General features: G+C 40.8%; 3 protein-coding genes across 4 annotated transcripts in view; 1 reads left to right on the forward strand and 2 right to left on the reverse strand.

The window, feature by feature from the left end:
- LOC128611635 (SH3 and multiple ankyrin repeat domains protein 2-like) overlaps nt 1–7,105 on the forward strand; it is a 42,438-nt gene extending 35,333 nt beyond the window's left edge. The window contains exons 7-10 of the mRNA XM_053631309.1: nt 2,240–2,364; nt 2,679–2,794; nt 3,074–5,491; nt 6,542–7,105. Coding sequence (XP_053487284.1) covers nt 2,240–2,364; nt 2,679–2,794; nt 3,074–5,491; nt 6,542–7,046 — 3,164 coding nt within the window. The 3' untranslated portion in view covers nt 7,047–7,105. The remainder of the gene's footprint in view (nt 1–2,239; nt 2,365–2,678; nt 2,795–3,073; nt 5,492–6,541) is intronic.
- A 5,839-nt stretch (nt 7,106–12,944) lies between these two features.
- On the reverse strand, nt 12,945–17,931 carry polr2c (RNA polymerase II subunit C). The gene is made up of 9 exons (XM_053631320.1): nt 17,613–17,931; nt 16,688–16,737; nt 16,503–16,571; nt 16,329–16,381; nt 15,412–15,540; nt 15,174–15,225; nt 14,506–14,674; nt 14,066–14,140; nt 12,945–13,268 (listed from the first exon to the last, which is right to left on the reverse strand). Exons 1-9 carry the CDS (start codon nt 17,696–17,698, stop codon nt 13,124–13,126), a joined length of 828 nt encoding a protein of 275 aa, XP_053487295.1. The 5' UTR covers nt 17,699–17,931; the 3' UTR covers nt 12,945–13,123.
- Nucleotides 17,932–18,832: 901 nt separating this feature from the next.
- On the reverse strand, nt 18,833–24,553 carry coq9 (coenzyme Q9 homolog (S. cerevisiae)). 2 transcript variants are annotated; one of them, XM_053631318.1, is made up of 9 exons: nt 24,471–24,553; nt 23,701–23,932; nt 22,523–22,658; nt 22,297–22,439; nt 20,822–20,906; nt 20,607–20,711; nt 19,797–19,952; nt 19,665–19,718; nt 18,833–19,355 (listed from the first exon to the last, which is right to left on the reverse strand). In XM_053631318.1, exons 1-9 carry the CDS (start codon nt 24,541–24,543, stop codon nt 19,320–19,322), a joined length of 1,020 nt encoding a protein of 339 aa, XP_053487293.1. In that variant the 5' UTR covers nt 24,544–24,553; the 3' UTR covers nt 18,833–19,319. The 2 variants fall into 2 exon arrangements, with proteins under 2 accessions (XP_053487293.1, XP_053487294.1); XM_053631319.1 differs by having other exon boundaries at nt 23,701–23,929; nt 24,471–24,544.
- Between the last annotated feature and the right edge of the window lie 4 nt (nt 24,554–24,557).

A 24,557-nucleotide genomic window follows, 5' to 3' on the forward strand; every position in this document is an offset into this window, starting at 1 on the left:
TATCCTATAATTATCCTAGTAATGAATCATACTATACAACACATAGAGAAAGACCCTATATATACAGCTGTGGAAAAAATTAAGAGACCACTGTGAAATGATCACTTTCTCTAATTTTACTATTTATAGGTATATGTTTGGGTAAAATGACATTTTTGTTTTATTCTATAAACTACTGACAACATTTCTCATAAATTCCAAATAAAAATATTGTCATTTAGAGCATTGATTTGCAGAAAATGACAACTAGTCAAAATAACAAAAAAGATGCAGTGTTGTTAGACCTCAAATAATGCAAAGAAAATAAGTTCATATGCATTTTTAAACAACACAATACTAATGTTTTAATTTAGGAACAGTTCAAAAATCAATATTTGGTGAAATAACCCTGATTTTCAGTCACAGCGTTCATGCGTCTTGGCATGCTCTCCACCAGTTTTTCACAATCAAAAACTCAAGCAGCTCTGCTTTGTTTGATGGTTTATGACCATCCATCTTCTTCTTTTTCACACTCCAGAGGTTTTCAATGGGGTTCAGGTCTGGAGATTGGGCTGGCCATGACAGGGTCTTGATCTGGTGGTCCTCCATCCACAATTTGATTGACCTGGCTGTGTGGCATGGAGCATTGTCCTGCTGGAAAAACCAATCCTCAGAGTTGGGGAACATTGTCAGAGCAGAAGGAAGCAAGTTTTCTTCCAGGACAATCTTGTACGTGGCTTGATTCATGTGTCCTTCACAAACACAAATCTGCCCGATTGCAGCCTTGCTGAAGCACCCCCAGATCATCACCGATCCTCCACCAAATGTCACAGTGGGTGCAAGACACTCTGGCTTGTAGGCCTCTCCAGGACCCCATCTAACCATTAGACCAGGTGTTGGGCAACACTGAAAATTGGACTTTACTCCAGTCCTCTACAGTCCAATCCTTTCCAGGTCCAATCAGCCTGGCTCTTCTTTGCTTGTAATTGAAGTGCTTTTTTCTAGCTGTGTACGACTTCAGCCCTGCCCCTCGGAGCCTGTTTCGAACCGTCCTTGCCATGCACTTCACCCCAGCTGCCGTTTGCCATTCTTTTTGTAAGTCACTTGATGTCATGACATTCGAATGAGTTGGCGGTCATCCCATTCAGTGGAGAGTCGTTTTCTCCTTCAGCTTTGTTGTCCCCAATGTCTGCTGCTTGACCCTGCTCTTATGAACCGCCGTCTTTGAAATTTTAAGGATGGAAGCATCCCGACACTCACTGTATTCCTCTGCCAGTAAAGCCAGCACTGTCTTTGCCATCCAGCTGGTCCTATTACAAGAGCACAGTGATGGCCACAGCAGTGTTTTTTTAAATACTTTTCCTCGTTAAATAATATTTGGTTCAGGTGATCACCTAATCAGTACCTCATTTAGTAGAATGAGGCATGCCTGTGTTGGAATCCATCAGACACTGGAATGGACTGGCTGCCATACATGTAGAGATGCTGATTTAAGAAAAAATTTGCAGTGGTCTCTTTATTGTTTCCAGAGTTGTGTGTGTATATATATACGTGTGTGTGTGTGTGTGTGTGTGTGTATTTTATATGTGTGTATATATATATATATATATATGCAAAGTGTTAATTTTCTAACCTATTTTTATGCTAAAACAAGTCATCTGCATTGAAACTATAAAGGGATTTATATCTTATTTATATCTATTTACCGTTATTTATTTATTTATTTATTTATTTATAGTTATAAATGTTTATGATGTGAAACAAAGAGAAATTGTCTGCCTGTGTGTGTGTGTGTGTGTGTGTGTGGATGAGTGCATGTAATCAGATTCAAGATTCGAGATTAAAGAATTTTTTGTCACATACACGTTTATACACAGTATATGCACACTTGACAACTTCCCTCTCCTCCGCCCCTGTGTAGATGATCAGCTTTCAGATATTGTGGCTCAGAAGAAGAGGATTGTTTTTCACGTCACCCTAAGTAATCATTTCCCATGCATGGGACCTGTATGAAAGCAATCGCTACCGCTAGCATGTTGTGCAGTGGCCGCTGAGACACACATTCCCTCGGAATCGGGAAGAGCTTGCACGGCTTTGACCTTGACCAATGTCAATGTACTTATTTCTGTCTCCTTTCCCTTGCTTGGTTTGGGTTCTTTTTTTATTCTGTACATCCTGTGAGAGGATAATGGCTTGATCTTATTAGATGCAGTGTCCTGTTGCTTCCTGATCCCTAAATAGAAACTCTGGTGATTTGCAGATAAAGTGGAGGAGGTTGTCCCTCCCCAGAAACCCGTGTGGGACAACGCGAATGTGGACGTGAGGGTGGCAGCTGTAAAACCGCGCCCCACAAGCAGGTGCTTCGCTGTGGCCCCGGAAATGAATGTAAGCATGACCTTTGACCCAGTAATGATATCTTTTTTCTGTTTCATATAAAACAATCACTAATGAAATATTCTGAGATCAGAAAAGTCACTATATGACCAAATGTATGTGGACACCTGATCTTCACATCCATAAGTGGGCCTTCCCCAAACGTTTGCCACAAGTTTTGAAGCACACAATTGTCTAGAATATCTTTATCTGTGGTATAAGTGGAATAAAACACTTCAGGCTGTCAGGTTTTACAATATAGATTTCTTTTTGAACACTTTTTTTTAAACCTCTGTCTTAACACACCTGTCTTTGTGGTTGTTCAGTCACTGTGCAACAGCCAGGACATATCAGTGGATTCCCCACCGGTAACAGTAACTCCTAAAGGCCCATACTTGGGTGTGCCAAAAGGAACCATCCGCCGACAGACATCGATAGGCAAGTATTCAAAAAATTATAAATTTTTTCAACAATAGCATTGTAATAACAGTATATAGCTGTTTTCATGAGTGATTTTTGTACCAACAGTACCCTACTCTGGTCAGAAAGGGTTTCTGTTTTCCACCATATAAAGAAAAAAAACCTTTTGTGTGTATAATAAAACAAACCCCTACTAATTTAAAACTTGTTTGCTGTATTAGATCCAGTAATGGAACTTTTGGTTTATTTGTTCTATATGAAATATTGGGAAATATTTCTGATTTGGTGTGGGTGCTCTCAGAGTAATTGGCTCTTGTTATCCAACCACAGGGGTAACTGAAGAAGAAAAGCAGTTCCTCACTCCTCCCATGTTAAAATTTACAAGAAGCCTATCAATGCCTGACACATCGGAGGACATTCCCCCACCACCGGCTATTTCCCCTCCATCTCCTCCCCACAACAATGCCCCCACATCTGCTGGACATGGTTATGGCACAATCCGACCAGGCTTCACCTCTCAAAATCCTACTGTGAACAGCGCTCCTTCAGACAGAGGAGACTCAAGCCTTGGTTCAGGTTGGAGAGAGCAAGGCATGCATTACAGAGAGAACTCTGAACAGTACAATGTAGAGGCCTACAGCAACAGTCCAACTGCTCAGCAGAGCCTTCATAAGCGCCGAGCCCAGATTCCAGAGAACCCATACTCGGATGTTGGCAAAATGGCTAATGCCGCACTGTTTGTCCCAAACAAGCCTGCACGTAGAAAGGGCATGCTTGTGAAACAGTCCAATGTAGAGGACAGCCCAGAGAAAACCTGCTCCATCCCCATACCCACGATCATCATCAAAGAGCCCTCCACCAGCAGCAGTGGAAAGAGCAGCCAGGGCAGCAGTATGGAGATTGAGACGACTACGCCCGACCACCCAGGCCAACTCCGGCCAGAGGATGGCCTCGATACAGGAAGCCCTTTTGCAACTGCCATGGCTCCCAGCACAGCCAGGGAAAAACGGTTGGCGGTTCACAGAAATTCCCCGTCTTTCAGATCCACAGATGCTGGTGATGAGGATGTGGCTCCCACTCCTACCCCTCGTCTGCGACACTCAAAGTCCATTGATGAGGGCATGTTTAGCAGTGATGAGCGTCTGCGCCGGCTTATGGCTCCCCCTTCGTCCCTGCTCAGCATCCCTCGAGGAGGGGGCAATGTGACAGACTTCAACAGCCCAGAACCCACCATGGTGCGGGAGTTACTCAACACTAGAACAGGTCACAGTCCTATCAGCCTGCCAGCTCACAAGACCTACAGCTCAGGGAGCGGGAATTATGTTCACCCTGTCACCGGAAAACCACTAGACCCCAATTCTCCATTAGCCTTAGCATTAGCTGCCAGAGACCGGGCCATGAGGGAGCAGTCTCAGCCTTTGCCACTTAAGAGTGACCCATCCAAACTGGACCTCAACAAGCCACTTTTCATTGACACAAAACTTCGGTCCAATGTTGAAGTGAGTTTCTCCAGCACTGCCACCATGGGCAGGCCACGGGGAGGCCTGCGGAGACAGATGACGGAGTCAAAGTATGAGACAGAGTCCAAGTTCCAACTGGACCTGGGCAAGGCTGAGAAGAGGGCAGAGGAGAAGAAGAACATGCTGATTGACATTGTAGACACATCCCAACAGAAATCAGCAGGGCTACTAATGGTTCACACCACAGATGGGGCCAAAACTGAGGAGAACAGCCTGTCGGAAGGCGAGAGAGATGAGGATGTTTGTCCTGACAGCACACCTGGGGAGCTTCGTGATCCCAACCAGCCAGCTCCTGCAAAGCCTGCAACACCAAAGCCTCTCTCTTTGCCACCAAAAACCATGATCTCTGTCAGCTCTGTAGATGAGCCTGTCAAACTCCCCTTTGGTATCCCTCCACCACCTCTGGCCTCTGTTGACATTGATGAGGAGTTTGTGTTTGCCGAACCCCTGCCTCCACCATTAGAGTTTGCCAATAGTTTTGACATCCCGGAAGACCAATCAGGGGCACTCAGTGAAATACTGAAACAGAAATCCAATGGCATGAGTGGACCAACACTTTCTCCCTATTACTCCCATTTAACCACAAGCAACTCAAGAGATCAAGAAATCAAGAGACCAACAGTTCTTACTAACTGCACACCTCCCAGCTTTCCTACAGGACCTCTGGAACCCTATGAGCCCATTATTGACTCAGGCATTGAAGTGGACAGCCGGAGCAGTGGAGACCCCCAACTGGAGACCACGAGTACGGTCTCCACTGTATCCAGCATCTCCACTTTATCCTCAGAAGGAGGAGAGACCCTGGACACTTGCATGGTCTATGCAGACGGTCAGGCCTTTCTGGTGGACAGGGCGCAGGTCCTGCCCAAGCCCAAAGCCAAGTATGCCGTCAACAAGAGCAACGCACTTTACAAGGACGCCTTAAATGAGGAGACCATAAGCTCTTTCAGGGTGCCCTCCTCGATCCCCCCACCACCCCTGGGAACTGCCCCACCAGAGCCTCTAAAAACCCCAACACAAAGAACCTCAAAGCTTTGGGGGGAACCTCTGGATCTGAAAAACCCCCATGGACCAGAGACAAAACCCCAAGGCTTGACTGAAATAAACTCTGTTCTGCAACATGTCAGCAAAGACAAACCACCAAAGCCAGGGGAAGCACTAGACTCTCCCCCAGGATGTAGAACTCACTTTGGATTGAGGTATGTCATCCCATCACAGCCACCAACACCCGACCCAGTAACACAGACATTCATTTAGCTACACAGATTTGTGTGTGTGCTGAGCTCATGAAAGAACGAGTTGCCTAGCAACCTAATAATGAGAACAGCCTTGAGGATGAGATGAGCAACATCGGTGTGATGAACAGAGACCAAACCATAGAAGAGGGAGAGGTGTGTTAGTGCTTGTGCATGTGTATGCGTATTTGCCTGATTTGGAACACGACCCATTCATTATTCAGTCATTATATCACATAAACTGTCCCCATGAGGGTTTTCAAGAGCCCCTTACCCAAACTAGAAAAATGTCATCTATTGCTAGTGATGACAAAGGTGAACGTGTTTCCAGTCGCATGATTATGCAGTTTGTTTTCTTAGCAGTGCAGCTTGATCTGTGTATATTAGTAGTCTGGATTGTGTGCCTATATTGGGCACACTTCCTTAAAGAAGACACACTGCTGCCTCCTCCCACTGTAGACCTTTTTTTTTAAGCCTGAGCCTCATTTACTATGGAAATCTGTGGTTATTTACAGACCAAAGAACTGACCCAAAATGCCCTGTTTACACAGTACTAATATCGAACTAGCTATTTTGATTTGTTCATCCTTCAGTGATTGTAAAATTTGTAAAGATTAACAATGAAAGGTTTTGAGCAAGTTTTGCTTTCGATTATATGGTTCACCGAAGTTAGGCAAACTTTGTTTTTATGTGCCTTTTTCCAGGTGCAAAAAATTAAATGTTTGCTATCTTTCTCTTCCTTTGTTTCTATCTGACTTACAAGTCAGGGTGACTGGTCTTGTACTTGGAGATGTTTGTCCACTCTTTTCAGGCCCTTCCTCAACTGTGAACTAATGATGACCTAATGAATCCTCCCTGATGAGGAGAGAAACGTCTTGAAGACTGCAATACAAGTCCAATCACCTTGACTTATTACTAACCATTTCAGTTAACTGATGACCACAAAACCTTCATTGACTTATTTTTCTGGATTCAATTCTTCCCGTTTTTGTTCCTCTCCCTATTTTTCTTTAGAAATCAGGACGGTGTGTCCCTCATCTCAGGAACCCAGCCGAACCCCAGCATGTCCTTCACCAATCAGCCCGGCCCGAACGTGCCTGCGCCGTCGCCATGCCGACAGGCTGAGAGCTTGCATCACCATCGTCATCCCTCGAGCCCAGGCATCACATCTCCTCCTCCAATTCTGAGCTGCTCCTCATCATCCTCCTCTCTACCCGCGGTGAGCACCACGTCCTCTGTACAGGGCCGAAGTCGCTCACCTTCGCCACTCTCGTTCCTCCAGGCCGCCTCTGGCAAACCATTCGCCTCCAAGGCGGTGCTTTCGTGGACCAAACAGGACGTGGCTGACTGGCTGGAAAGCCTCAACCTGGCAGAGCACAGAGACGCCTTCCTGGAGAACGACATAGAGGGCACACACCTGCCCAGCCTGCAGAAACAGGACCTAATTGACCTGGGAGTGACGCGCGTCGGTCATCGCATGAACATCGAGCGTGCCCTCAAGCTGCTGCTTGACAGATGAGACTGGGACAGCACAAGCTTTCTTTTGTTCTTGAGCTTCATTTGTTCCTCGCTCATTTTTGGGGTTTTTTGCTTATTTTAATACCTTGGTTCCCCCCCCCCCCCTCATCAGCTGGAAAAGATTTCTAGGGAGCACTCATGTCCTGAAGAAAAGGTTCTGACAAGGTGTTAAAGATGTGCGCAAAGCATAAAGCTCTTTGTACGTGAAAGTTCCAGCCGGTGATGGGCCGCGACAAGCCAAACACACTGTACAGTCCACACACACACTAGCGCTCATTGCTGTTTTTGGGTTTTATGGACTCAGGCCTCGTGTGAATGAACTGAAGAACCAGCAGAGCTGGCCTTCCATTTTCTATCTTTGCTAAGACAATTATCCAGAGAATATTTCTTCAGCAAAAAGGGAAGGATCATCTGTGTATTGTCTGAAAAAGTCATGCTTTTTTTTTTCTTCTTCCTTCTACATATTTGACCAGGATATACATGGATTTTTAAGATGAGCGCATTTGGTGTCATGCTGTCCCTCAGTTCACATGTTCACGACCCTAGCATCTTCACCAGAAGCATGAAGGGTCACTTCTCTCTCTCTGTGTGCACGTGTGTGTGTGTGTGTGTGTGTGTGTGTGTGTGTGTGTTGGCATGATGGTTTTCCATCTTTTTGTCTTTGATTGCAGTAAAGCATAAGGTATTTGTCTGAATGGGTCAAAATCACTCAAGTCTTTCTGAAGTATAATATCTACTGATATTGCGTGTCTTCCACATTGTGAGGTTTGACTGCTTTCCTGCCATTTGGTTTAGTTCCTGAAGTCCTACTAGACTAGACTGCTATTTCCTCCACTATTTTTATACCATCTTCCAGCTGTTTTTCTTATGTTGCCATTACAACGACTGACGAGTACTTGATTAAAATGGATTAGGAGAGCAGAGATGTTTATATAAGGTTTAGAGTATTATGCTTGAACAATTTGAAGAGATGCCTTTAGAGAAACACCCTTGATATTTCAGCACACAGCTGTTAGATATGAGTGTACACTTGATCCAATGACCAGAATGTGTCTGTCTACTGCAGGCAACACTGTCGTACATATACTGTCTCAAACTGCAAAGCAGGAATAGATATTTTATAGTTGCTTTGTGATTTGAATGCAAGAGAGTGAGTCTTTTTTTTTTTTTCCCAATATGTTGCTTTAGGCAAATCTGTAACTGCACTGAAACGTTTTTTTTTTGTTTGTTTGTTTTTTTCCCTTTCCAGTTGTACGGTTTACAGATTACTCATCCCTGCAGTGCTGCTTTGTTCTTTCATTTGTGTTTTGGGATAATCATGACCTGTTTTTTGCCATGGTGGGGAAGATTAGCTTGATTGTTGCTTACATTTATTCATTTGGCAGATTCAAAGTGAGGCAGAATCTGATCTAAGAAAAAAAAGCAGAGCATTTAAAGGGTTAAAGAGCAACTCCAGTGACTTTCATGAAAAAAAAACCCTTCTTAAGCTCTGTTATTTCTTATTTTATTGTTCCAGGCATTGGCCTTGGAGTCAAGGTGTGTGACGTCAGCTTATCCAGGGAGCTAGGCTTATTCATTCCCACGCTGTCAAAACATATATTTGTGCTGATCGATGAGACACAAACATGCTCGACAATCCCACACTTTTGTTTTGTTTCAGTGGTTTAACCGTAGTTTCATTTTTTTTTCTTCCTGAAAGCCATGTGCAGAAGCCGGAAGACCGCTTGGCAATTGAGTGTAGCGTATAGTAGTGTGAAATTCCTTTTGTAACACATTTGACATCAACCAAAGTTCAGCATCGGGAGCGAGCAGTCAGACATGATCCTCGCAGGACAAACAAAAGCTATGCTCATTAGCAGCAGATCGTGGAGGGTTCAGATGTGGACGGTTGTACACCAACACGTACAGTGGGGTCAGAAAGTCTTAGACTTCTAGTAAAAAAAATGCTTCTATTTTGTAAATGAATACAAAAATGATATCATCAGCAAGAATGTTAGAAACAGTTTTCAATCCATGTTAGCTCAAACCCATCACAGTGTCTTCAGTGGAAGGGATAAGACAAAAAATCTTGTGTACAAAAGGAGTTAACATGGTCAGTAACAGATTTGCATGACCTAGTGACCTAGAAATAGTACAGAATCATGAATATTCAAGATATTACATTCTTTGTTTGAAAAATTCTACGAATTTTGTTCAAAATATTCAATTGTATTTATTTCTATAGCACTTTTAACAATGAACATTGTCACAAAACAGTTTTACAAGTCAAAGGCGACAGCGGCAATGGAAATCTCCCCGAGATGACATCGATCGGATCAAATATCAAATATAATGTATGTAACTGATTTTTCAATGTGGTTTCAGACTTTTGGACCCTACTGTACAAAGAGAAATAAGTGCAGGAGAAGGCGGGATTGGTCAGAATTGGGAGCGGCATTAAAATAAAACAGTCCACACACACACACACACACACCTCTAGTGCAGGTCAAGCGTTTCTATTCACACTGCCCACGACTCATGCGTTCATTCATTGGAGCCCGTGGATTGTCTGTACTGGACCATCACATTCTTCACAACATGCATTACTGCAGTATATAGAACGAGCGTAGCGTGGATGTTGGACAGGAATTGATGCCCTCCTCACATCAGGGACAACATCAGTTGGTGACATAGATGATGTTTTAAACAAACCATCAAAACGCTGGAGTTGCTCTTTATGGACCTTTATCATAATCTCAGTGTTGGCTCTCTAGAAGTAGCATAGAACCTCGAACGTTGACGAGCGTTGGGCAGTATTGCAATTGTAAAATCATATCAAAAGTTTTGATGAATTTTCACAGTGCATGATGGATGTAATATAATATTTTGTTTTGCCAGCAAAAACCAGTATAGCTACTTAAAGGAAAACTCCACCCTGTATAACTTGCATATTAATCTTTATAATTAACATGACATCCAAGTTCATGTTTCATTGACGTGTTGTTCTGTTTTCACTTTAGTTAATGTTCCTGTGTCATTGGTGGTGCAGTGGGATTCAGCCCTTGCTTTATCTCTACCTAAAGAGAGCGATGCGGCAGCACTTTAGTCCTTCAGTCTGTCCAGCTCTCTCACCTCCTCATCTATACACTCTGTTCAAACTTTCATGTTAATACCACCATTAATGCCATCATGCTCATCTTCTCATAGGTCACTAACTGCGTCATATAGCTGCATTGCATTCTGGAACTTTGAGTCCAACGGTCATGCCAACATTATTTTTTTTGCTGGATTTCGCTAGAAAATGGCGAGGAAGAAAATAAGCTCATGCTCTTTTGTTTTTAAGAGCAAACTGGAAAACCTGACTGTTATCACTTATGGTTGAGATTTAAAGTGCGCAGTTGTCCCCCTGTGACATCATCCACGGGGAGCTGCTATCTTCTCACAGGAATAATGAAAATACAGCACCAACCAACAAACTAGCACCATTCTCATATAACGTATAAGTGTATCAGGGTGGAGTTTTGCTTTAAATATGAACGATAAATGTATTTTTCTTATTCAAGGAGAAAAAATGTCCGATATATCCAATCAGCTCCTCGTTTCTGTGCGGAGTTGGTCAGTATTGGATCGCCGAATTCGATCTGATCTTAGGTTTCATCCCAATCAAAGCATTAATCATATGCTTTGTTTCAGTCACCCAAACCTATCACATACGCTGCTGAGACGAGTTAGAAATGATTGTTATTAAGATCTTTGTATTTCCAGCAGCGTCATGCATTTCATCTTTTAAATTGTGTGTCCTGTGTTTATGTGTGAACTGAGGGAGGGGAACAGAGGATGGTTAAACACACAACGGTGTAAGTGTGCAGTGAAAAAGCAACATGCTTGCTTATCTCTACCTTAGAGGAGTTAGAGTTATCGATCATCTCTATATAGCTTATTTTAGGAGAAAAAAAAAACAGCACAGTATTTTAAAGATTTATAGAAATATTTGAGATTTTTATGACATTTAACTGACTTGTGGTGTGCCAAAAATTGATGTGATATCGGTTAAGAAGCAATACACACTCTTAAGGGAAACTGTTTGGGTTTTTTTTGTTTTGTTTTGTTTTGTTTTGATTTTTGCCAGTATTCCACGTACAGTATATCAATGCTATTTCAATCAATCAAGAATTTATATATAGGTCTCAGTGAAATAGAAAATATTTAAATATTGAGCTAATGGCTGTCACTTGCTTCTTTTAGATCATGTAATTAAAAGATGAAGTTAAAATTTAGATTTGTGTGGTGTGAGATTTGTGTGGTGTGAATAATTTACAAAAGAGAAATCGCACACATCGTGACTTACACAGCGTGACACGTTAAAACTCACCTGTGCAGCTTATTAACGTGAACGTTATTTCTCCCCAGACAGAATTACGACCATATAAATCATGCGTATAACGTTTTATCTGACACAAAGTAGTGATGCGTCTAAGACGTCTAACCCTATTACATTTGGACATTACTCCTTATTTGATTATATGCAAAGAAGCGTTGACCGAGGTCATTTAATTTATTTTAGTCTAAATGATTAGGATGAAAAAGAGAAGTTGACGAGGGCAAACTTTTCCTCTATACTCTCCATTTTTTATATATATAAAAGAAATAAATATACAAAATGATTAGTAACAGATGTGAATGTGTGTTTGAAGTGGTGCAAGTTGTGGCGGTCAGTAAACCCATTCAGTGACATTGGATGCCGTTGGATTTAAAGCGCCGATAAGAAGATGACCAGAAGTCGTTTTATTTTTCTGGAGTTGAGGTTTTTGCGCAATTGAAGCTGTTTGGTTGATTTTGATCGAAACTGAACTCGTGTTGTTCTCTGCTGCCCTCTGCTGTTCTTTTTACATTCACATGTAAGGATTTGGCGAGTGATTATCCAGGGACTGCGGAGAGGCTTCATTTTAGAAAGAGAAAAAGTACATAGCAAAAGCACTGAGACGTCATGAATAATACGTTTTGCTACAGATTGAATGAGATTTACAGCACGCTGCGTCAAAAATATTTCATTGCCATAATTCAAAGTTGTAGTACACACATGTCCAAAAGTATTTGGACACTTGACTACTCATATGTGGCTCTTCCCCAAACTGTTGGCACAAAGTTGGAAGTATACTATTGTATAGAATGTCTTTGTATGAGCTCCATGAACACATGGCTTGCCAAGGTTGGAGTGGAAGAACTTGACAGCCCTGATTTCAACCCCACTGAACACCTTTGGGATGAATTGGAACACCGACTGTACCCCAGGCCTCCTCACCGAACATCAGTTCCTGACCTCACTAATGCTCTTGTAGCTGAATGAACACAAGTCCCTACAGCCACGCTCCAAGATCTAGTGGAAAACCTTCTCAGAAGAGTGGAGGCTATTATAACAGCAAAGATGGACAAAATCTGGCATAGGATGTTCAACAAGCACATACGAGTGTGATGGTCAGGTGTCCACAAACTTTTGGAGAGATAATGTATCAAAAAAATAACGTTTATTTTTGGAGCATTCAATGTGACATCTCGTTAACTGTAGCTGTCACACAAGCAGCTCAAATTCTCTTGATTTTCTGCCTCTAAAGCTATAGCAAAGGAATAAAATCTCATCACCATTATTACTGATAATGAAAATCTAATCCAGACAGTAAAATAGGACAGCTGACACTAGCTAGGACTGGGAAGTGTGTTGTTAGTTGGCACTATTTCTGGAGAAGCAGGAAAAAAAAGCGTGAAAGCATGCTAAGCTCTCAGCTGAGCAGTTATTGATGAAAAGTCTCACTCAAGGCCCAACAGTACCTACAACATTTTGCTCAACATCAAACCCTTGCCCACTAAGCAACCACCCCCCCCCCCTTCAAAGGTAGTGGATATAATTCAAATCAAAATCCAGTTTTGCAATTATCAAGACTTATTTATTAATGGATTCATTAGTAAGAGCTCCGCAACACCCACATCCAACAAGTAAAAAATATATATAAACCCACTTCCTGCTGTACATCTCTCCACAACTCAATCTCTCTCTCTCTGCACTTGACACCACGCTGCAATCAGACTTTCTCCTAACTCTGCTCAATTGATGGTGAGGACATCACTCTGGATCTCGTGGCTCAGCTGCGTCTGCAGGTCGCTCAGCTTCTTCTTGAGCACGGCGAGCGCAGACATCACGATCGTCTCGGGCCGGAGAGAACCGCACGACTCGACGTTATAGTAAAACCTGCGAAGCACCAACACAAGTTACGCTCACGTCATGTAGAGTACAGCTCGTTACTACGTGATCTTTTGTTTCATAAAAAACCACACATCTTGCTTTTTATCAGTTTATAGTTACACTTATATAATACATATCATACCTGGATTAATCTCCATTTTAAAAAACACACTAACTATATGGCCAAAAGTTTGTGGACACCTGACCATCACACTCGTATGTGCTTGTTGAACATCCAATGCCAGATTTAATCCACCTTTGCTGTTACAATAACCTCCAGTCTTTTGGGAATGTTTTCCACTAGATGTTGCAGCATGGTGGTGTGGATTTATGTTCATTCATCTACAAGAGCATTAAGGAGGTCAGGCAGTGATGTTGGGTGAGGAGGCCTGCAGTGCAGTCAGCGTTCCAGGTGTTCAATGGGGTTGATGTCAAGGCTCTGTGCAGGACACTCGAGTTCTTCCACTCCAATCTTGACATACCATGTCTTCATGGAGCTCGCTTTGTACACAGGGTCATTGCCATGCTGGAACAGGTTTGGGCCTCTTAATTCCAGTGAAACGAAACTGTAAGGCTACAGCGTACTAAGATATTCTATACAATTGTGTGCTTCCAACTTTGTGCCAACAGTTTGAGGAAGAAGCACATATGGGTGTGATGGTCAGGTGTCCACAAACATTTTAGCAATATAGTGTAGTTTTTGATAAATACTAATTAAAACACTTCTTTTTCAGAAAGAATGAATGTGTGATTTCAGAGGGATGTATCTATTGTAACATTATGTACCACATGGCGTCACTTACCGCTCTGGTTTGCCGTTTGGGTCGTATGGAGCTTGGACTTCTTCCTCCTCGAGCTCGGAGTACTCGCTCTTAGGCCTGAGATAAAAAAAAAAAAAATGCAAATGAGTGTGTTCATTCGTCTTTATATCACAGTGCTATTGGATTCCTCAAATGTGATTGGTCAGAAGGTGTTGATTAATTTTCTAGAACAGCAGCTCTGAAAGTAGTTCCAGCTATGAGGCAAAAATCACCTGTTTATATTAACGTCCTCGTTCTAATACATTATCATTTCTATAGTAACAGCTTACACAGGAACTTGTATGACAGATGCGCCACATGAATGCATTTTAAAACATTTTCTTTGTCATTTTTTATATGGTTTGCCTTTTCAGAAGGAGTCATAAGTGGTAAGTCTTCAGTCTTCAGAGGTAAAGCTGTAACTTCAAAAAAATGGCACATACCATTCTTCAGGACGGGGGTACACTGTGTGTCTCAGCGCGTTATCTGGGTCATACTCGAAGGCCACCCCTGCTGTCGGGTTCCACTTGGCGTGTTCCTTGCCGAAGCCCTTCTTGGCGTACGCTCGGAGTCGGAGCTCCTGACCCTTTCGGAGCTTCACCAGCAGGATGTCTGAAATCAAGAGGAGAACAGGACAGAGGGTTCAAAGGTCAAGCCAAGACAGACTCAAAGGTGCTGAATTAGATGCATTAGTGTGCAAATTTTTAACTGATCCTGTACATATCCAAATGACTTTATTATTAAACAAGCTCTTTATTTTGCAGCAGCATAAAGCCATTAATAAGTAGGTTCCAATATCTACTAGTAACTATGACGGATTACTGCTCTGTGAAATCCTTGGGCACAATTTTAAAGATAGTGTCTCACGTCACATAAACAAGTCTGCTTGAGCTCAGCACTGTTTACATGATGATCCAGACACGCCTCATTAACCTCGTAGCTCCAGTGCAAAACTAAAGGCAGCTCAGCTGGTCCGCCGAATAAATCGGTGCAAGAGTAAAACTGTGTGCTTTTTATTTTATCTATACAGAGTCTCTAAATTAAGGTGTGAGAAAATGAAGAAAACTGATGCGAGCCTTAGCTGCAGAAGAGCGAATCAAGAGACTCTCACCATCCTGCTCTACGTAGTCATTGGGGTCGCTATCTCGACTTCTGGACGTCACCTGAAGAACGACAGAAGAAGGAATTGGCTTTTTGTTTGTGCAAAAATTTTAAAACATTTAAATAAAAGAAAAAAAAGAACCCTTGTGATGGACGAAGAAATAAAAAAAAAAAAAAAAAAAAAAAGACTATGAGAGTGTGTATGATGGGGGAAAAAACTGAGGTTTGTTCAGGTTAGTGTGACTCACAGGGATAACTCGAGGGTTATTAGACAGCAGATCTCGTGAAGTCACATGACGCGTCTGATCTTCTGTGCATCTCACGTCCAGTGTGAGTTCGACTGAGCACTCTGGACAGAAATCATCGCACGTGCAGTCCTAACAGAGGTTTAAGAAACAATGTCCATGATGTATAAAATTTGCACTACAATCACACTACCTGTCAAAAGTTTGGAGGCACTCGACTGAAATGTTTCTCATGCTCTTAAAAACCTTTTTATCTGAAGGTGTATGATTAAATCTTTGAAATCAGTGTTGTAGACAAAAATATCATTGTGCCAACATGTTCATTTCTTTCATTAGAAAACTAACATTTTACTTACAAATAAAATCTTTTTTTCAACGGATGACTTAGAGGGAAATATTCCAAAAAGCAGCCAATAAGTGTCCAGCATAGGTGTGAACTCTAATACTGTTTAAAAAGCATCGCAGGGAAATTCCTCAAGAAATCGGTTGAGAAAATGCCAAGAATACATTTCTGGAAATTCTACGCAAAAAGGGCGTCTACTTTGAAGAAGCTGAAATATTAAATCATTTTTATTTATTTGATTTATTTTTTATCACAACATAATTCCCATAGTTCCATTTGTGTTAATCCAGAGTTTTGATGACTTTATTATTATTCTAAAATGTGGGGGGAGGGGGGATTATAAAAATAAAGTATGAGTTTGTGTAAACTTTTGTTTACACAAACAAATGTCTATACAGTAGCAACGTTGCACAGCTGATAAAGATTTTTGTGAGAAACATCCTGTTTCTCTGGATACTTTGTGTATTACACTTAAATTCTTACTACATCTACTATTATTACATCCTGGATTTGCATGAAATGTTGGAAAGGCTTTTCTAACCACATCTAATTATCAAGTAAATCCCAATAAACTCACCCTTGAGTACTGCATTTTGTCTACAATGTCATCGCTGGTCAGCGGTATGAGCCCTACGGAAACAAACACATCATAACATCATCACGTCTCGTACACAAACACGTGCCCGCAATTGTGACAAAAGCACCAGGATGAAGAAACGCCTCTGCAATGAACCAAAACGCAGACACGCACCCACTCTGTGCGCGATGAACTCGTCATGGAGAACTGAAGAATTGGCGTCGATCTGAACCCAGTCGATTGCTACAAAACAGAAAAGGGATTACGTGCTCTGGTTAAACATGTTAGATACAGAGCGTGCCTATTTTCCATCATGTTATTGTGTCTGGACTAATGTAATGTGATGTAAAGACACTCACCGATGGTTGGAACCTCAGACATAAACACTCGCCTAATGGAGTTGGCAACCCTGTATTTAAAAACAAGCAGCTTTTATTAACAAAAGAGAAACAAACCTCTTCATATAATGGGAACAAAAACCCAGGGAGGGAAGTACTGACAATAACATCACCTCATAAAACATTACACATGTAACGAGTAACACAATGTAAAGAATAAAAGACTTGTAGGCTGCTGTTTTTGGAAATGAATCAATAACTGCGTGGTGTGAAGAGGAGTCAAGATTACCACCACAAACTTGCTCTTATACCACAGCAATATGACGACGAGTACAATTTTTTACATAATTAAAGAACATCACACCATAAAATTTATCCGTTTAGAGCTACATTTAGTGTTGTGGAAATGTCCATGAAATATCCACTAGTCAGTCCCTGTTATCACTTACATTACAGCAGCTATAAACAGTCCTTCCCTCACTCATCTTTCTTTTATTCCCTGGAAAGCACAAAGCCGTCTGTCCTGAAGTCTTTCCCAAATCAGAAAACTTAAAGCAATAGCTCTAATTCAGACTGTTAGAAAGCACTGGAAGTAGAGAATCTTTCCATAAATCGCTAAATAAACATCTCCTTACAGAAAACTTCGTAACTCTGTTAATGTAGAGCGTCTGTGTAAACTGTTACTGGATTTCCAGTGTAGCCGGAACTACTTTCAGAGCTGCTGTTCTAGAAAATACATCAACACCTTCTGACCAATCAGAATCAAGCATTTCTCCCCGCTCAGCATTCTGGAGTGCAGCTTTTGGGACATTTTGGGACAGTTCGGATATTTTACACTGTTACACCAAAATACAATGTGATTTAGGAAGATCAAAAGGAAAGGGCTTCATATTTGATTATGATGCTAGCGGTTACTAGCAGGTCGGCTAGTTGTCTCAGCACTCACGCCAGGTCCGTGTTCTCGATTACAAACTTCACATTTTCGTCCGTCAGCTCTGTGATTTTCACTGTCGGCTGGTTGGCATACGGCATCCTCAACAATGACTAAATGGAAATGTTAACTTAAGCGCTTTCAACAAAATAAATAAATAACTGCTGTGTATATTTCATAAAGCGTTCTTCAGACCGTCCGCTGTTCGGCGCTTCTTTGCGACAATAACATTCACTGCCGTTTCATTGGTCCGTTATGACACGACGCGTTCACTTCCGGGTTTTTATTGGTGAGTTCTTCCGGTTAGTATAAAAGCCTCGTCTAATAATATTGCACATATGCGGTAACATTTACGTTAATTATTTTACAAATGTATTGTTTTATTTATTTATTGACATAATAATAATAATAATAATAATAATAATAATAATAATAATTTCACGTAATGGTTTAACTTAATGAAAAGCTTTAGGAATCTGATGGAAAACATTATGAAATTTCTGGTTACTTTTAAACATCGCCCATGCCGGCTTCTTTTATCCATCCATCAATCCATTTATTATACCGCTTATAACCTGGAACCTATCTCCAGGAGGCATGGGGCACAAGCCGGGGTACACATCCATCGCAGGGCACAATCACATACATATTCACACACCACAGACACTTTGGACATGCCAATCAGGCTACTATGCATGTCTTTGGCCTGGAGGAAACCAGAGTACCCGACGGAAACCCCCACAGCTTGGGGAAAACATGCAAACTCCACAGACACAGGGCAGCAGCAGGAATTAAACCCCCAACGCTGGAGGTGCGAGTTGAACGTGCTAACCACTAAGCCACCATGTGCCCTCATTCTTCCATACTAATATTAACTAAAATGTCTATTAAAAACATTTTTATTTTAATGGGTTCTATTCAGAATTTTCAATTTACCACTACAAACCACCTGAACCCAATAGGATCTTCATTCATAGGGAGAATAAATTTAGAAAAGGCATTAGGTACCATTATGAACAACACATTCCTTTAAACTACTACTACAGTGACCACAAGAAATACATTAAATGCCATTAGGGAACACCACAAATCCCAAATGATTATATATATTTGCCAACAGGGTTTTGTTGCTGATCACAAACCAAATCAGCCATCTGTTTACAATTGCCACAAAAACATTTTTAAATATAATTCAAATATTGCTTTATTTTTTCTTTAATCAAGAAACTCAAATATTAGCCACAATACTTAATGACAACTTTAATTTCAAGTACAATATACATTTAATCTGCTTCAAGGTTTATACAGGGCGCAAAAACAAAGCTCATGCACTGAAGCAGGGGTCTGAATCAGAGCCGATTAACCTGCTCTGTGTAATTTACTGACCCCACCTAATCAAAAGCCCATCATTGTATTCAGAAGCATCTGAATATTCAATTACATAGATTAGAGCGGAGTCACAGAGCTGGAAGATTTCTCAAAGCAGTGTAAAGCATGGTAGCTGTACAGATCAGTCAAACTTGAGAGCTTTGGCACAGGTAAACTATCAATGTGACTGAGCACACAAATTAAATACCCCAATTCAAACTATATTTAAAATAACAGCAAAGTGACTTAAGCGCTCCTCACAGTGGTCAATGATCAGAGTGTCAGACATTCATAACATGTGACTGCAGAGCATGACATATGAAGAGTAGAGGAAATGGAGGAGTGGAGGCTGGTTTATCTTCTCTGGTTCAACCCTGTGAGGTTCTTCAGCTGCAGTGGAGAGAAACAGCTGGGTCAATTTTGAACAGAGTGCACATGTGCTTTTCAATCTTGAAGCCTACTCACTTAAATTTATTTGATTAAGTCAGGTTTGTTAAGAGATTTTTGCACACAAATGTACAGAGAAGTGTACGGAAAAGTTCGGTCATTCCTGGTCAAACTACATGCATGATTTTCTAAATATTAATAATGATGTTCACCGTGACAACTTCTGCAGGGAGCAAAGCAACAAAACAGGTAATTTGACTCTAGGGTGCACAAACGTTTGCACAAGACTGTATCTGAATTAAGTGCACTAACCGTGACTGCAGCACCCATAAACCCCTGCACTACAGCCTCTCCTGTCGACTTCACCTACAACAAAAACAGAGTGAGAAAACCAGCCTGATCAGAGAATCTCAGCCCACCACTGTTCACTAAAGTCCTCTGTACCTGTTTAGCTGTGTTGGCTACATTGACCACATCCTGGATGCGGTTGCTGAGGAAGGTCCAAGTCTGCTCAAAGTCAGGCGATGTGTCCTGCAGCATCACAAGTTCTGTGGTGTTGTAGATTCCTGTTAACGCTGCACGACGCGTGTACCAGTTTAGCTAAAACATCAGCAGGAGAAAAGCACTGTTAGAACGCTAGTGTTCTGAAATACTTAATAGATGTCCTATTGACACCAGACATCTATTTACATCAAGTTACAAAACATTTGTTTGGAAAAACTTTTTTTTTTAAAAAAAAACAACAAAAACAACACAATCGTCATTTCATATATTATATACATTATATACATTATGTACTATAAAAATCAGCATGCTACTACAGGAAAAATCAATCAACAAGGTGGTGTCGAGGTCCAAAGGGAAGCAAATTAGCTCCTGTTACTCGTAACCTCTTTATTCTCTCAATAAAAGTTAATAATACAAAATAAATCACAGCCTGTCAAATCACCAAGAAACTGAGAACGCCCTCCCTCTTGATGACTTTCCAAAGAGAATAATTTCTGAGACTATCGATACTGGTAGGTGTATGAAATAAATTATATAATAATATGCATCACCAAACATCCATTTCAGTAACATCATAAAAGCAGACAAACGTAGATTGAATAAGACACGAGGGAGATGGTGTGAGAGAGAAAGTGAGTGTGAGGAGAAAAAGAGTGCAGAAAAGTGACTCGTTCAGACAAAGACATGGAAAACACACACCGAGAGAGAGTGTAGAGAGAGCGAGAAGGGTTAAGAGGAGACACTGACGTCTGTGGAGCGATCTCCTGCGTAGTACCAGATGTCATCCACCATGGTGGAGAGGTGCTTCAGACTGTCTGGGATGTTGTGGGGAAGCAGCAGTACACTCATCGCCTACAGAGTGATATACAAAACACACATCCCCGCCTTTTACAATCTGAGATTCTTACTAGAATATTTATACGCATGTAAGGCTGTGCCTGTGGGGAAATGGCTCCTATCACCTGCGGCCAAGTGTCGATGTACGGAATCAGCATCCGGAGGCGAGTCTCGACTGCATCCCTCAGGAACTCAGCTGTCTTCTTCTTTCTGAAAGGGATCAATATACAAATCAGTACCACAAAAAAAACAGACTATATTTACCCTGGAAATCTGGGCCTTCCCCTTATCTGTATTTCAGAAAGTAATTCTATGTCAGTGTACACACACACACAAGATATTTTTTTTGGTCTGAAATTGACCATATTTCTATGTGGATTTTGGGTCTATACTGGACTACCAAACACGCGACTCAAACTGTTCTCACACTCAAAACCCAGGACGCTACAGTTCATATTACAGCATTTTCTGTAATATTTATAGTTTGTGGCGTTCATATTATCAGTGGTATTTACTGCGATGCGCAGTCACACAAAACTTCCCTTTACAGTCAGGGAGCCTCATTTATCAAGCTGGGTACAAACAAATTTATTTAGGAAATCTTTCACAGGAGCGTTTACACAAGAAATGCGCTATTCACGAAAATCCGGTTGGCTCCTGACATTTTGTGTAAATGAAAGTCAAAGAAGAGTAAAGAGACTCACTAATGTTAACCTCAAATGATCAGCTTCAAATCGTATAACTGGAAACTTTATACTGGGATTTGATATGGATTATGCGGTCAAGATTAAATGATCTATTTACAGTAATTGCACATTAATGATTCATGACTGGAAAGAAGGAAATCCAATACAAATTCATAAATTAAGATAAAGCTAGATTAAGACTAACTGTTCAGTTAGCACAAAAGAATTGTCACCCTATAGAAAGAGTAAGCTGGTGCGCGTCTACAGTAGCCGATGAGGTGCAGTGTCTGACCTGCGTTACTGGACGTTTTAGCGTTTTATGGGCGGCGCTAAATTCTTCATTTGCAGGTCGACTGGCAGTTTTCAACATACGCATGTGAGCAAAGAGAAATATAGCGTTACTGAAAAGTCTGTAAAGCTGGCGGAGATTTTTGGTTCGGTGTCCACACTTTTCTTAATAATCGATAAATGAGCCCCATTGTGACAAATGAACAGATTTAGTGAAATGTTTATCAGCCATGTCTGATTGCTTGTCACATTCTCAAGAGTCTGCTGGTAATTTGGTCAAAAATGATGCATCCTGGACAAGTGAAGAAACAGCTTCATTATTTCTGAATCACGCCGATTAACAGATATTTCTCCTGTTCCTCCTTTTTTTGGCCTTTCGGCTGTTGCTTTATTAGATATTTTGTCAGCGCATTTTTTCCTGGTAATATATCAGCTTCTGTTCGTACTGAAGTCATGAGAATTTATTAGGAATTATATTAGGTCTGGCTCTGGTAGATTACCATGGCTAATCTTCCCAGGAATTTTTCGGACTCCTTTCTCTAATGTTCTCATATAACCCGGTCCTGATTAGTTACTGTTAAATTCAAAGTCTATTATGAATTTAAAACATGCTCAAGGATACTTACTCTGCTTGTCCAAGCTGGACCTGATTATTCTGCTCTGCCAGAATGTCTACGAGTTGAGTGTTACACTGGCTGATGAAATGTAGCACCAGGTCTCCTGCGCCGTTATTAAACATCCCAGCAGAGGCAGCAGACAGGCCGAGAGTCTGAATTACAGCAAAAATGGCAGAAGGTTACACAACAAACCTCTTAATATCATTCACATCGTTACGTCGTCGGTTCTCCACACCTCCGCTCCTGCAGCGATGGCCTCCACAGTCCAGCCGTGCTCGGGTACAAACTCCAGCGCAGTGGTGAGGATACGAGTCTGCAGCTGCTCCTCGGTCTCATAATCCTCCGCCTGTTCACCGCTCTGATCCTGATAACTGACACACAATGTGGACAACAAGCGCAAAGGATATTAACCTCATATGTAGATGAACAAACCAGTAACAATGCTTAAAATAACTGCATCTGCTATTGTGCCTGTAATCACACTGATGAATGACCAACACAGAACGGCAAATTTAAACAATTTAAACATAAATGGCAATAATGACAATGTTACAGCAATTTATACTTGGGCCTCAGAGAAATATTTATTCATATTTGGCTGGCAGGGGAGCTGTGCTTTATTTTGTTTATAGGCAGGTGCGCATTATTTTATTTTTATTGTATTCATTAAAGGTCATTATTCATTTGTATTGCTATTATTAGAATTATTATTATTATTAACTATAGATAGGTGCATCTTATTTCATTTATTTATTTGCAGGTTTTCATAAATTTATTTTTTATTGCATTCATTTGTTATTGTTTTTATTTATTTACTTATTTGTTGACAGGTGTGCTTTATTTCATTTTATTTATTTATTGACAGGCGTGTTATTTTATTTTATTTATTTACAGGTGTTATTTTATTTTTTCATTTACTGGCAAGTGTGCTTTTATTTATTTTTATTTACATGTGGGTTTTTTTTTTATTTACTGGCAGATTACCATTTATATTATTTATTTAATGACAGGCATGTTACATTTTATTTTATTCATTTATTTACTGGTAGTTGTATGTTATTTTATTTATTTACTGGCATGGGAGCAAGACTTAATTTTAATTTCTATTTTTTGGCCAATGTGCATTAATTTATTCAAATTTTTTAATTAGTAGGTTTGTTACTTTATTTTATTTATTAATAGATCTGTTACTTTACTTTATTTAGATACTGTCATTTATGTATTATTTTATTTATTGCCATGTATGCATACATAAATGTATGTATGCATGCATGAATACAAGTAGACAGCAGTATTGTAGATCTGGTTTGATTTTTTTTATTTACTTAATGATCAAACTTAATGAAAAAACTGCCCCAAGATGAGGATGTTATGGTAGGAGGTGTGATGTATAGGAGAGCTGGACTTTCTAACCTGGTGTTAGGCTGCGGTTCCTCATTCTGAGCATCATTAGCAAAGGTTTGCTCTGTGGAGGAAAATGACTGACTCGATCCTGAATCCTGGGTCTGCTGGTGTTCACGGTCGGATGGAAGCGGTGTCTTTTGGTGTATTTTGCCGTCATCAGTAAATCTGAGGATGGCAGCACAATGGAAGGACCGTGTCAGTGCTCTGTATTGGGGACGAGGGCTGCTCCGGACCACTACTGCTGCAAATGCATAGAAAATACTTTCATTAAAAAGGAGGACAGTTCTCAATGTCATGCAAAGTAATGAGTTTAAAAAAAAAAACTCTTAAATATGACTGAACCTCTGATTTTGATTCTATTCTATTCTATTGGCATTTCAGATTCATTGGTTAACATAGCAGAAAACAGACTTTCTCAATACTTCTGTACAAAACATATTTCATAGAAATAACTTCTAAGGATCTCTCTGCTGCAGTTTTGTTTGTTAAAGTTTTAGTCCATATCACTTTCTGGCTAAGGATCTAAAAACGGGATTAATCAAATAAATAAATAAATAAATCACAATCCAAAACATCAACTTTATTCACTTTAAAGTAAGATATTGCGACTGAGACTTAGACTCAAGCGTTAGGGTCACCTTGCAAATATCATATGACTTGGATATCAAATTTACAAAGGAAACATGCAGAGAATAACACAAGTTCTCGCCAGAAAATACGCATAAAGCCTTAAAATACAAAACAACAGGACAGAAAGCAACTCACTAGGCCCAGCTTACCGCTGCCGAGACCCATTAGGGCTCTTCCAGTGCGTAGGCCTCGCACTAACGCCGCCATATCAACAGCGGACATGGACCTGTTATTTT

This window comes from Ictalurus furcatus, chromosome 8, assembly GCF_023375685.1.
Source record: "Ictalurus furcatus strain D&B chromosome 8, Billie_1.0, whole genome shotgun sequence".
NCBI classification, from domain to species: Eukaryota; Metazoa; Chordata; class Actinopteri; order Siluriformes; family Ictaluridae; genus Ictalurus; species Ictalurus furcatus.